Source organism: Jaculus jaculus, chromosome 7, assembly GCF_020740685.1.
Source record: "Jaculus jaculus isolate mJacJac1 chromosome 7, mJacJac1.mat.Y.cur, whole genome shotgun sequence".
NCBI classification, from domain to species: Eukaryota; Metazoa; Chordata; class Mammalia; order Rodentia; family Dipodidae; genus Jaculus; species Jaculus jaculus.
This window is the reverse complement of record NC_059108.1, coordinates 156,804,400-156,818,504: the sequence shown is the minus strand read 5'-3', so window position 1 is coordinate 156,818,504 and position 14,105 is coordinate 156,804,400. Positions and strand designations below refer to the sequence as shown.

The window sequence follows — 14,105 nt, the reverse complement described above, 5'->3', positions numbered from 1 at the left end:
ACTCATTTAGCCAGTTATGGTGGGACACCTTTAATCCCAGCACTCAGAAAGTAGGATCACTAAATTCAAGGCCAGCCCGAGACTACACAGTGAATTCCAGGTCAGTCTGGGCTAGATTCAGACCCTACCTTAAAAAGCTAAAAAGTTTTTTGAGATGGAGGGGGGAGAGAATGGGCACAAAAGGGCCTCTAGCCACTGCAATGAACTCCAGATGCCTGCACCACCATGTGCATCCAGCTTATGTGGGTACTGGGGAACTGAACATGGGTCCTCTGGCTTCACTGCCAAAGGCCTTAATCACTAAGCCATCTCTCCTGCCCAGGAACTAAAAAAATAATTAAAGCCAGGCATGGTCACGCATGCCTTTAATTCTAGTACTTGGGAGGCAGAGACTGGAGGATCACCATGAGTTCAAGGCCACCCTGAGACTACATAGTTAATTCCAAGTCAGCCTGGGCTAGAGACCCTACCTTGAAAAACAAAATAGATAATTTATTTGAGACAAATGAGCACGCCAGGGCCTCTAGCCACTGCAAATGAATTCCAGACACATGTGCCACCTTGTGCATCTGTCTTACATGGGTACTGGGGAATTGAAACTGGGTCGTTAGGCTTTGCAGGCAAATGCCTTAACTGCCAAGCCATCTCTCCATCCCCAGGAACTTATTGTACATTTTTGATCATCAGGGTTTTGTTTTTTTTTTTGGTTTTCCGAAGTAGACTCTTGCTCTAGCCCAGGCTGACCTGGAATTCACTATATAGTCTCAAGGTGGCCTTGAACTCAGTGCTATTGTCCTACCTCTGCCTCCAGAGTGCTGGGGTTAGAAGTATGCACCCCCACGCCTGGCATCTGTTCTTCTCTTGATGGGCATTTAGGTCACTTTCACCTCTGGGCTATGGGGAAAAGAGCTGCTACAAACACAAAAGGCAAAGACTGCTAGATTAAGGGGGGGGGGGCAGAGAGATGGCTTAGCGTTTAAAACTGCTTGCTTGCAAAGCCTGATGCTTGGGTTTGACTTCTCCAGTACCCATGTACAGCCGGATACACAAAATTGCACATGCATCTGGAGTTCACCGGAAGTGGTAAGTGGCTCTGGCACACCCGTTCTCTATCTGATATTATCTGTCTATCTATAATAAAAAGGCTGGAGAAAGCTGGGCATGGTGGTGCATGCCTTTAATTCCAGCACTCGAAAGGCTGTGAGTTCACGGTCACCCTGAGACTACATAGTGAATTCCAGCTCAGCCTGAGCTAGAATGAGACCCTACCTCGAAAAACCAAACCAAAAACAAACAAACAAAAAAACCCAAAAAAAACAGAGGCTGGAGAGATGGCTCAGCAGTTACAAATAATGCTGGGTATGGTGGTTCATGTCTGTAACCCCACCTTTGGAGGTGGAGGCACTTAAAGGCCAACCCTGGGGAACATGAGGTATTGTATTAAAAAAATAAATACATAAAAAGTAGGAGCTGGGTTTGGTGGCACACGCCTTCAATCCCAGCACTTGGGAAGCAGAGGTAGGGGAATTACTGTGAGTTTGAGGCTACGCTGAGACCACATAGTGAATTCCAGGTAAGCCTGGGCTAGCGCAACTCCCCCCCCCCCAAAAAAAAAGAAGAAATAGGAGGGCTCAGTAGCCTGCTAATGGGAGCACCCTCCTCCCCAGCATCCAAATAAAGCCAGATGTTAAGTGGTGCACCAACTGGCCTATGGCAGCATCATGGAGGCAGAGCCAGGAAAACTGCAGCTAGAGGGAAAATAATGAGACTGTGGAAGAAGGCAGGAGAAGACGGACGCCTGGAGGTTGTCTTCTAATCTCCCACATGCATCAAGGCATACATACAAATTTTAAAAAAAGACACTCTACATGCTTTCAGTTCGTGTGCACACCTGGAAGTGGTGATGCTGGCTCCATGATAATTCTGTAGGTTTTTGAGGAACGACCTGCTATATTCCACAGTGGCCACATCATTTTACATTCCTACCAGCAATGTTTCTCTACATCCTTGCTGACCCTTGGTCTGTCTGGGCAGCAGCCATCCCAGTGGATGTGAGGCTGGATCTGAGTCAATTCAAGTCCTTTGCCCATTTCCTTTTTTGTTTTTTGAGGTAGGGTCTCACTCTAGCCCAACCTGACCTGGAATTCACTATGTAGTCTCAAGGTGGCTTCGAACTCATGGTGATCCTCCTACCTTTGCCTCCCCAGTGCTGGGATTAAAGGCATGCACCACCACGCTCGGCCCATTTCCAGTTTTGAAGTTCTTTTTCATTGTTGAATTGCTTGTATATATGTATTTGTTCAGTCAATGGCCTTTAAGAAAATGCCTTTTACCTTTCCCTACATTCATTACATTCCCTACTTTAAACCTTTCTGCAGAACTGTTTCCTGTCTGGCACCATTTTCTTTCACTTGAGAAGCTCAATGTTCTTTGTAATCCTTTCAGCCTTACATGATTGAGAAATCATCCTAACCTCCCCTGTCAGATATTTCCAGACTGTCTTCACCTAGTGTCTGTAGCTAATACTGTAATACTATAGTTTGTGTAAGGTATAAAATTTCCATTGGCTCATAGTTCTGCTCCGAGGTTGAATGGTGTCAGAATGCCTTCGTGCATTCTGAGGTGGCACAGCACACTGTTGACAATACAGGGAGATAGAAGTGTGAGAAGAACTGCTTGTCAGATACCACCAACTCATGGTGGATAGTCTAATGGTAGGGGCAGAGCCAGAGCCCAGCTAGTCCTTAACACAATCTTACAATGAGGATTAAATTTCAACAAGTTTCTGAGAAACATACCATATTCAAGCCGCAGCTCTGACGACTGAATTCTTGTGCTTTTTTTTTTTTGGGGGGGGGGGGGTTTCAAGGTAGGGTTTCACTCTAGCACAGGCTGACCTGGAATTCACTATGGAGTCTCAGGTGGCCTCGAACTCACAGCGATCCTCCTACCTCTGCCTCCCAAGAGCCACCACACCCGGCTTCTTGTGCTTATCTTTTGAGACAAGGTCTCGCTACTATAACCCAGGCTGGTCTGAATTTCATGATCTTCTTGCCTCAGGCTCCCTAGTCAAGGGTCAGGTCCTAGGCGTGCCCACCAGCACCAGCCTTTCCCAATTATCCTTCAAAAGGGTGTGGTGTTTCACTGCCTACTTTCTAATTTGTCTGCTGCCTCACTTTTGTTGGGCTGAATTGTCTTTTGTTTTTACTGGTTTTGAGGACTCTGACTGTGGTTGTCCTGGTGTGTCTTCCTGTACTTTCTTTGTGCTTCCTTTGGATTTGTTAAGCTGGTATAATGGTCTAACATTCAGGTAATGTGCTGAGCAGTCAAGACTCCTGGTGTGCAGCCCTCTCAGACCAGCTTGGCCTGGCTTGCCTGTTGGTGTGGGTAATAAGCTGGGACCCCACCATGCTGAGGTGACAGGGGTACATACTGCTGCTCAGAGGGCCTGCCCCTGCAGCTGTTACTGTCACCCTCAAAATGGCTAACACACGGGAGTCTTTGTGCAAATATAAAGGGGTTTATTCACTTGTCATGGAGTACAAAAACACTGTAAAAAACCATTCCACCTCTTCAGTGGGAACACCAAGTGCCGTCCAGGGAAGGATGCCATCCACAGCTGCCTCAGGCTTCAAACATGGCGCAGCTGCTACATAGCGCCTTCTCACAGACATCACTGCAGCTGTGCCATTCCCAGGGGAGAAAGAAGAGCTGCATCAGGGGCCGGCCATGTCCCCCATTCACTCAAGTTCTAATCCCAGAACACCTCAGAATGCGACCTTGGTTGAAGACACACTTGTGACAGGCACTTCGGGGACAGGCTGGGACACTGCCTTCATTGAGAGGTGGTCCAGTGTGCTGACTGCCTGTAGACTGGATGCCTGTCTAGGCTGCAGCCCTTTCCTATTTCCAGGTTGGGTAACAGGTGTCATGAGAAAAAAGACACAACAGCCACGTGTGGTGGCACACGCCTTTAATCCCAGCACTCGGGAGGCAGAGGTAGGAAGATTACTATGAGTTTGAGGCCACCCTGAGACTACATAGTGAATTTCAGACCTTACCTCAAAACACAACCCCCTCCGCAAAAAAAAAAAAAAAAAAAAAAAGGAAAAAATAAGACTTGCCACGTGATATGTGGTTTTCTATTTCACTGTTAGAAAATGTTGAGTGTGAGCTTGTCAGGCTCTACAGAGCTAGTTCCATGTGTGTTTGGAGGGCCAGGTGTGGTGGCTCACACCTTTAATCCCAGCACTTGGGAAGCAGAGGTAGAATCACTGTGAGTTGGAGGACAGCCTGAGAGTACATAGCGAATTTTAGGTCAGCCTGGGCTAAAGAGTGACCCTACCTCCAAAACCTAAAAAAGAAAAGCCCGTATGTGTCTGGGGGGATTGTGTCTTCCTCCCAGGGTGGGGTAGGCGAGTTCTGCACTGTCTACCCATCCACCGGCCAAGCACAGCCTCTGAGGTAGAATTGTCTCTTGGGCCTGGCTAGGTGCAGTGAATGGATGAACATCCATCCCCACACTAAGCAATGTTCACTTCCTGCCTAGAGATCACTGACTGCCCAACTCCGACTACACTATGTATCTGCTGTCATGGACAGGCATCCCTCAAGCACATTCTACAGAAAATAAGGGTAGGAGGCACTGCTGCCTACTGGAGTCTTAATGGGAAGGCTCAGAAAACCAGAATCATAAAGCTGCTTAAGACAGGCACCTGTTTTCAGGAGGCCACAGGCATTTGCCCAATTACATGTAAAAATATGGGTTTCTTTCAGAAGAGTTGGGCAAAGCTCTTATCACCACTGAACCTATCCTGTTAGGCAATGGCAGACAGCACTCACAGAGCACTGGCCTGGCACCTACCTCACAGAGGAAGGGACCATGACCTTAGCAGCCCTACAGACCAAAAGACTTACTCCACAAGGCCACACAGGGTGCAGGCTACGGCACCACAGCCCCAACAGGTGCGTACACACTGCCCACACAAGGGCCGCTCACACTGGCCGCAGAATGCTTTCCCGTCCACAGCTCGCACACATGATGAGCAGGCGATGGGTGCTACCACGGGTAGGTCTGTGAGGAAGAAATGCCAGGTTGTCACCCCGGATAGAAACTGAGCAAGGGGCAATGGGGCTAACTATCTTCCCTTTCAACTGAGAGCACAGAGGGCCTGTCTCTGCCCTGTTTCATCCTTTCAACCATTTTCCAGCCAAGTACAGCACCAGGACTACTGGTCTAGAGATCCACAGAGACAGCCCAAGGGCTGGTCATGGGACTGCAGAGAACTGCCCATACCCTGGATGCAGGGCTAGCTCCTCCCTTGAATGATTTATCAGAACTGTATGGCTCTGTCTAGCTGTCCACAACCATTGCTACACTGGTTAGCTAGGAGGTTCCAAGTTCAAGGCTGAAGCATCTAGCATTATGTAGGTACTGGGAATCAAACCTGGGCCATCAAGCTTTACAAGCAAGCACCTTTAACCATGGAGCCATCTCTTCATCCCAAAGAACGGTTTTTAACCAGCCATGGAGGTGATGCTCTGGGACCGCTCTCCATACACAAGCATGCTCCTCCCATATGGGGGTGAGCTGAAAGCCACAGGCAAGAAGCAGTGTAATCTCAGGGTGGCCTCGAACTCATGGCAATCCTGCCTCTGCCTCCCTAGTGCTGGGATTAAAGGTGTGCACAACCACGTCCAGTTTATTTTCATAATTTTTAATATATTTTTTTATCTATTAGAGATGAGACAGAGAGAAAAAGAGAATGGGCACACTAGGACCTCTAGTCACTGCAAACAAACTATGGGTGCATGCACCACTATGTGCATCTGGCTTACCTGGGTAGTGGGGAATTGAACCTGGATCCCTTACGCTTTACAGGCACCTTAACCGCTAAGCCATTTCTCCAGCCCTATTTGCACAATTTTGTGTGTATCAGGGTCTCTTGTTGCTACAAACTAATACCTATTTGGCTTTATGTGGTGGCTGGAAACTTGAACCTGGGCTGTGAGGCTTTGCGAGTGAGCACCTTTAACCACTGAGCCATCTCCCCAGCCTCCCCCTATATCTTGCTCTTCTTCTGACCCAATAGTCAAAAGTTGTTATCACTTCCACGTCTGGATGTCAGTTAAGGGCAGGCATTATAATAATAGGAAGTCTCCAAACCTCCTGCCATGTGCCCCCCTTGTCAGGCTGTAGGTGATCCTGCTTGCTCCGGCAGAGAAATTCCCTGAGCAGAACTCTGTCAACCTGGTCCTCTCTAGCACCACAGAGCACCACTGGCAACCACTCACCAGCTTCAGAGGCCTGTGCTTGGCTCCTCATCAGCCGGCCATCAGGTCCAATCAGCATTTGTCTTCTCTCAACTCGAGGGGCCTCTGTGGGGCCAGGCTTTGGGGATTCTGGTAGGTGGACGATGGCACAGTCTTCGCCCCATACATGGTCTCTGCAGGCCTGGGCCCCTTGGAAAAGGAGCTGTTTAGTCTTCTCTGGGAAAGACAGATCATACAAGTTTACACCGTACAGCCATGATGCCCTTGTATAGCCTTCAGGTGACCCTACCAGGTAGGAACATAAGAGTCCTTTGTGTCTGTCACCCGTAACTCTAGCTCATGATACTTCCTGGTGAGCTAGGGCCTCCTCTGCCTCTGGGTTGAAAATAAATCTTCCCTTTCTTGGCTGCAGCCCCACCTGTGCCCAATACAAGGGCTCCTGTGGTTAGCCTGCTGTTTTCAGCAACCACAGCCGGTCACACTTCACTGGGCCCTTCTCCTCGTCCCTCCAGGACTCCTGGAAGCTGGCCTTGTCAGCTCAGGGTAAGCATTCATTCTCAAAGCAGGTGCCTCTGGAGGCAGGAAGCTGACATGGGTTCAGAACTGTATTTCCAACCCAGGCCATTGAACATCTTCACAAGAGGGGCTAGACACACATAACTTCTTCTAGCCCTAGAAAGGTCTGCCCACTCAACCTTGGGAGCTGATGTGGATGCAGCAGGTAGCGCAGTGGTTTTTCAGAAGGTTACAGACCCAAGGGGCCTCAAAGTCAACATTTATATACCAATCCTAGAAATACTCATCTCAGTGCATGGTTCCTTTCCCCTTTCCCCTCCCCTCCTCCTTTTTTTTTTTTAACTGAAGTAGGATCTTGCTTTAGCCCAGATCAACCTGGAATTCACTATGTAGTCTCAGGCTCGCTTTGAACTCAGTGATCCTCCTACCTCAGCCTCTTGAGTGCTGGGATTAAAGGCGTGTGACACCGTATCAGACTGTTTGATTTTCAAAAAATAAAAAGTAACCCCAAAATGGAAATGGAGCAACAGTTTTATGTAGATGGTAATCTAATCTTTGTCCTCAATAACTTCTGGTGCATTCAAGAGTCCAGAGTGTGGGTTACAGCTTGGGATTCATTCCATAGGTCTTCACACGATGAGTGGTTTTATGTACAGAACATCCCAAAGTTCCACACCCATCCCTGACCTGACCTGGTGCTGTCAGCCCCCACAAGCACTCCAGGACAGAGGGTAGAACCAGGATGATAGGCCCTGATCGTATTTAGGTCTTATTTTTATTTATTTATTCTCATGTGTATGTGTCCTTGTACACACGCATATAGGCAAGCCAGGGCCTCGCCCCTGCAAATCAATGCTAGACACTTGGGCTTTTTTGAGGGGGAGGCATGGGGGAGGCGGCATCTAGTTAAAGTTGGACGGACTGGAAATTGAACCCCTACAGGCAGGCTTTGCAAGCAAGCACCTTCAACCGCTGAGCCATCTTCCCGGCCTCACGTCTTAACTGCCCACTGTTGACATGTATTGAGAGCACATCCTTGCAGTTTAGTCCTCACACGTCATCATCGGCATGCCTCAGAAAAGACCGGAGTTTGCATTCCCAACTAATGAGAAAACGGGCAAAGCAGCTGCAGACACCGGGGGCTTGAAAAGGGTCTCTGCCTTTCCGAAGCCGGGGAACCCCACATTTCACGAGCACAGAAGCACCGCTTACAAACACCCCGGGTCATCGTTCTCTAACTGTGCCACAGGAATAAACTTCGTGCCTTCAGCCGCAAGGTAAGGCAGGCGGTCCTCGGCACCTGTCCCACGGTGTCAGACCTCCAGAGCAATACTCGGAGACACCCCACGACACAAACTCGGCACGAGAAGGCCTCCTGGACGCGAGCCCTCACACCCACTCGGGACGAGTCGTGCCGCCTGCCACCCTGGCGCTCCCGTCCACCGCCCTGAGGACGGGCCGCCGGCACTCACCGAACACCTCGCGGGCGTAGCGCTCACCGAACACGCCGCGGCTCAGCTCCTTCTGGCCCACGCGGACCTTGAGCTGCAGCGGGGCGACGTCCGCGAAGGGCAAGCCCCGCTTGGGCATGGCCGCGGGGCCCCACGACGCTTACCACTGCGCGCGCAAACCGGACGTCACAGCCACGCGCTAACTTCTGGCGAGGGCGGGGCGAGGAGAGAGGGCGCAGGATAGGCCAGGGCGAGGCAGGGGCGTGGCTTGTGCGAGGCGCGGCGCAGGATAGGCCGAACTCTAGGTCCGACGTGATGAGGGCGGGACTTGTGTGTCGCAGGGCTCAGGATAGGTCGAAGCGGGGTCAGGGGCGGGGCTCCTGGGCGGCTCTGCGCGGGAAAAGCTCAACGCTTCGGTTTTGTTTTGGTCCCTCAGCAACTGTGACGTTAGTGACTTTCCTGGTTATTTGTCGGAAGCATGAGGAAGTCGCGCTTTACGATGGTTCCCAATTGTGGCAGATCCGGGCACCATGGGACCGGCGTGGCGCGCATCCGGGTTCCTCCTGCTCCCAATGAGGCCTGACCTCGACCGAGAGCCTGGGTGACAGGGTGGACTGGGTGTCTGGGTCCTGTTCTCTTCTTGTAAGTACTTTGAATTAGGGCCCACCCAAAAGTTCCCAAGTCACCACGTTAAAGACTACTTCCAAATACAGTCACATTCGGTGGTGTTGGAGGGTTAGTTTCAACATGGGTAGAGGACACAATTGGGTCAAAAATAAGTGCCAAGTAAGGGTATGGGCTAAGCCCTGGTGACAACCATGCACTTGAGTCAAGCCAGTCCCTTCACACCCTGATAGAAGCTACTACTGTTCTGCTTCTTGCCCCACGGGTGGTGTCGCTTGCTGTAGAACCATCTGGGCATGTGCTTGTGTCTGGCTGCTCCTTGCAGCAAGCTCCCTCCATCTTCAACTTGTCAGTAGCTGTTTCCTTTTGAAGCTGGGTGTCCCGCCCTCTAGAAGGTCTAAACTATAGCTGGTGTGGTGGCTCACACCTATAATTCAGCAATTGGGAGGCAGAGGTAGGAAGATCATCATGAGTTTGAGGCCAGCCTTGGCTAGAACAAAACCCTACCTTAAAAAAACAAAAGCAAACAAACAAACAAAAAAAAAAACAAAAAACAGGCCAGAGAGATGGCTTAGTGGTTAAGGCACTTGCCTGCAAAGCCTAAGGACCCAAGTTCAATTCTCCAGAACCCACCTAAGCCAGATGCATCTAGTGGTTCATGTGTTGAGTTTGTTTGCAGTGGCTAGAGACCCTTAACGTGTCTGTTTTCTCTCTCATAAATTAATAAAATATTTTTTAAAATCGGAGCTGGCATTCTGCATGTAGTTCAATGGGAGAAAGAGAAATCACCAGTGAAGATACTCAACAGTGGACACGGCAAGCCTTATATTTCGCCAGCCAGGCCAAATGAGCCAATGAGTGCAATAGTGTCATGTCTGTCATGGTGGAAGCCAGCTGCCTTCTAATTGGACTGGAGGCCCGCTCCATGGGAAGGAATACATCCCTGATACTGAAAGCTTAAAACAGGGATAGTCATGAGCCCAAGGGGTATAACGTCTGCTGCTGTCTGGCTAAATGTATATACTATGCTTATCAAACTGCCCAAGTTAGGGCTGGAGAGATGGCTTAGTGGTGAAGCGCTTACCTGTGAAGCCTAAGGACCCTGGTTTGAGGCTCGACTTCCCCAGGACCCACGTTAGCCAGATGCACAAGGGGGCGCATGCGTCTGGAGTTCGTTTGCAGTGGCTGGAGGCCCTGGCGCGCCCATTCTCTCTCCTTCTCTCTATCTGCCTCTTCCTCTGTCGCTCTCAAACAAATAAATAAAAATAACAAAAAAAGGTGTGTGTCACCATGACTGCCTATTTAAAAAAAAGCTGCCCAAGTAAGCACATCTCTTAATGTTCATACCCTTATATTAATGCTACTCTCACTTTTGTTAGAGATTCTTCTCTTTTCAGATGGCAGTGACTTTGAGATGACTCGGAAGGCATCATGGTGCTAGAAAGAAGTGACTGTAGTGTTCAGTACTGCAATATCTCTATCACACCTTCTAAGGCTCAGGGTCTATTGCAGAAGAGGTGGCAGAAAGAATTTAAGAGCCAAAGGAAGGGTAGGACTCCTTACAGCATGCTCCTCCAGACACAAAATGGCCTGGATATCCATGACCTCACAGTGCCTGACATTACCTACACAAGACCATCATAATAGGAGGATCATGACATCAAAATAAAAGAGAATGATTGAGATGGGGAGGGGATATGATGGAGAATGGAGTTTCAAAGGGGAAAGTGAGGGGAGGGAAGGTATTACCATGGGATATTTTTTATAATCATGGAAGTTGTTAATAAAAATTTGAAGAAAAAAAATCAGGGCTGGTAGCTGGGTATGGTGGCACATGCCTTTAATCCTAGCACTTGGGAGGCAGAGGTAGGAGGATTGCCGTGAGTTCAAGGCCACCCTGAGATTATATAATGAATTCCAGGTCAGTCTGGGCTAGAGTGAAACCCTACCTTGAAAAACAAACAAAAAATAAATCAGGGCTGGAGAGATTGCCTAGTGGTTAAGACACTTGCCTGTGAAGCCTAAGGATTCATGTTTGACTCTCCAGGTCCCATGTAAGCCAGAAGCACAAAAGTGAAGCAAGTGCTCAAAGCCACACATGTGCACAAGGGGACACACATGTCTGGAGTTCAATTGCAGTGGCTGGAGCCCTGCTATGCTAGTTCTCTCTCTTAACTTTTACTCTCACTGTCTTGCATTAAAAAAAAAAAAAAAAGCCAGTCAACTGGGCTTGTCTCAAAAAAAAAAAAAAAAAAATCAAGCCACGTGTGGTGGTGTAGTCCTTTTATCCCAACACTCAGGAGAAAGAGGCAGGATCACTGTGAGTTTGAGGCCAGCCTAGGCTAGAGTATGACCCTACCTGGAAACAAACAAATAAAACCAGAAGGTCCAAAGTTTGTTTATCTACCCACTAGGCACTGGCCAACATCAGGCTTTGGCTATGAGGAACTCAGAGCTTTCTGATGTGCTAGGAAAAATACATTTTGTTAAGAAATGTTATCGTGAGTGGAGTGTGGTGGCATATGCCTTTAATCCCAGCACTTGGGAGGCAGAGGTAGGAGGATCGCCATGAGTTTAAGTCCACCCTGAGACTACAGAGTGAATTCCAGGTCAGCCTGGGCTAGAGTGAAACCCTACATCAAAAAATGAAAAAAAAAAATGCTATTGTGATTTTTCTCTGACTTGGTCTTAAGGACTTTCTTTGGAATATGGCCATAAACTCTAGTACTCCCTGTAGGGGTCTGGGGAATTGTAAGCCTTTTAGGGCTGTTTGGATATGAAGTGTCTCCCAAAAGACTCATGTGTTGAAGGACTTTGGAAGTTCTAGATGAAGGGTGATTGGGTCATGAGGTGTGTTCATAGCTGAATGGAGTGGTGGGAGGTGGGACTGGTTAGAGGAAGCAGCTCTCTGGCTGTGGGGTGTACCTTTGAAGGGCATCTTGTCCCTGACCTCTTGTCTCTTATCTTTGCTGCCTGGGGCCATGAGGGGATCACATTCTCCTGCTATGTCCTTCCACTAGAATACTTCTGCCTCATGATAGCCCAAAAGTAATCCAGCCAGCCAACTATGGGCTGAAACCATTGAAACTGTGAGCCAAAATAAATCCTTCCTTTGGGTTTTAGATATTTAGTCACAGGTATGAAAACTAACACAATGAGATACTTGTTTACCCAGGGGATACCCTGATGCCAGTGTCCAGCCCATGACCAATGTTCCTCTCACAGGAAACTTGTTGGCTTTTGTCTGATTCATATTGTTATAGTCAGCTTCTTGTTGCTGGGACAAACACACAACCAGAAACAACTTATGAGAGGAAAAGGTTTATGTCAGGCTTAATAAATTCCAGGGGAACACCACCAATGGGAAAGAGCTGGCTGACTTCCATAGAGCCAAGCAGAGGACATCACCAAACATTAGCACACACGAACAGCCAGAGCTCTACACTGCTCTTCCACACACTGAACTTAAGATCCACCCCCAGTGACATACTTCTTCTCAAGCAGGGCTGTGCCCATTGGAGACTCAAGTTTCAAGCCCGAGTCTACATTCAAACCAGTGCACACATCCAGTTTATAGGCTTGCTGGAAGTTCTGGTTTGGCTGTGCCTGTCAGCTGAGGCAGAGGAAGCTGCTCAGCAAAATGCCTGAAATGGAAGAAGTGGTTTGCTCCAGACCTAAGGACAGGGCAGCACACCCCGCTGCTCTAGCAGAAGGGGAGCCATCCAGGATGCAGATGCCCACGCAGCAGATGGGAAGCGAGAGAGTGGGGCATCCTGAGCCAGTGAGGTCAGCTGGAAGGCAAGCCCAGCTGGTACTTCAGCAGGATGAAAACAACTGACTTAGCATTAAAATGTCTGGAGTTATGGGTTGGGGAGATGGTTAAAAGTGCTTCTCACAAGCCTGATAACCAGAACCCATGAGTGGTGGTTTGAATAGATGGCCCCCAATATATTCAGTTTTTGTATTTGTTTGTAGTTTGCATCTGCAGTCACCTGGCTGGAGGCAATGTCACTGGGAGGATCTTAAGGTGTGGTGGTGGGTTTCAGGTTTCAATCTAAGATATGCAAAGTGTGTCTAGCAGGAGTTCCTGAAGTGTGCTGTGGCTTTTGGCTTTTTGGCTTGTACTTCTCTGTCTCTGCTTGGTACTGTGAAAGCAGGCCAGCTTCTGGCATTATGGAACTTCCCCTGGATCTGTAAGTTTCAATAAATCCCTTCCTCCATAACTGTGCCTGGTCTGAAAGTTTTATCTCAGCGAATCTGAATCTGTCTGCTACACCATGTAAAAGCCAGACACAAGTGGCACAGGTAGCCTCTGTAATTCCAATGTACTATGGTGATGGGAGGTAGAGTCAGGCAAATCCTGAAGCATGGGGTGCTCACACCAGCCAAAGGAGAAGCTCAATTGTAAAAAATGAAAAATATGATGGTCTATTTTCATGACAAAAGGGCCTTAGGCCCAATTACAGATAAGCAGGAGACACTGGACATCTGCTTTTCAGGGCATCCTAACCCACTCCTTCCCACCACCCACCCAAACTAAAGATTTAGAGTAGAGACTCATGAGAGTCCAGCAGGCTAACGTGCCATACTGGGAAAGGGATAAACTGATGAGAAGGTCTTTGTAAAGGAGTATAGACATAACATCCAGGAAAGGTTGTATCTCCCCAAGTACCCAGCCAATGGGGAAGCAGGAGAAGGGGCCTGCTGATTCAGGGGCTATGAAAGTTACTTTCTGGGCTCAGAGTGTGCTGCCCTTATTTCCTGGGCTGCCTTGACCTTACAAGATCAGAAATAAACTGCCTCACTTTGGTTGCTCAGTTAGTATCTTTATTAAGAGAGGTGGATATTTCCCACACAAATAAGGTGCAAATCAAGCACTGATACACAGGTTGTCCTCTGACTGCTACGTGGATGCTGTAGCAAGTACATGGCCATATGTACACACACACACACACACACAACCACAAATTGAGTTGCCCTGGCTGACTCTGTCTGAATCACAGAATCTGGGATTCATTCTCTGGAAGGGTACAAGAGGACAGCTATTTTTGAAAATGTCCCCCAGACTACGAAACATGATTCCAGGAGGCCTTGGTGTCCCAGGGAGCCCAGAGCACAGGCAGTGCTGCAAGACTTGGCTGGTCAAGAAGCTGATCCAATCAGACGACACTCAGAGGGGCAGTGAGCAAGTGTGCCTGGCTGGAAGGAAGAGGGTTGTTGGTGACTGCTCTAGTTCCGGGG

The 14,105-nt window shown here is 48.7% G+C and overlaps 1 protein-coding gene across 1 annotated transcript; it reads right to left on the bottom strand.

Moving 5' to 3' along the window:
• Window positions 1–3,498: 3,498 nt before the first annotated feature.
• On the bottom strand, window positions 3,499–8,416 carry Siva1 (SIVA1 apoptosis inducing factor). Its single transcript, XM_004665646.2, has 4 exons — window positions 8,262–8,416; window positions 6,295–6,489; window positions 4,918–5,074; window positions 3,499–3,682 (listed from the first exon to the last, which is right to left on the bottom strand). Exons 1-4 carry the CDS (start codon window positions 8,377–8,379, stop codon window positions 3,625–3,627), a joined length of 528 nt encoding a protein of 175 aa, XP_004665703.1. The 5' UTR covers window positions 8,380–8,416; the 3' UTR covers window positions 3,499–3,624.
• Window positions 8,417–14,105: the final 5,689 nt, after the last annotated feature.

What these genes read in the sequence shown, in the direction of transcription:
- Siva1 (XM_004665646.2), bottom strand. Translation starts at nt 8,379, where the DNA reads ATGCCCAAGCGGGGCTTGCCCTTCGCGGACGTCGCCCCGCTGCAGCTC. An exon ending in AGCACAGGCCTCTGAAGCTG is followed by an intron (nt 5,075 to 6,294) that starts GTGAGTGGTTGC and finishes TCTTCCTCACAG; the next exon opens with ACCTACCCGTGGTAGCACCC. An exon ending in ACCCTGTGTGGCCTTGTGGA is followed by an intron (nt 3,683 to 4,917) that starts GTAAGTCTTTTG and finishes GGAATGGCACAG; the next exon opens with CTGCAGTGATGTCTGTGAGA.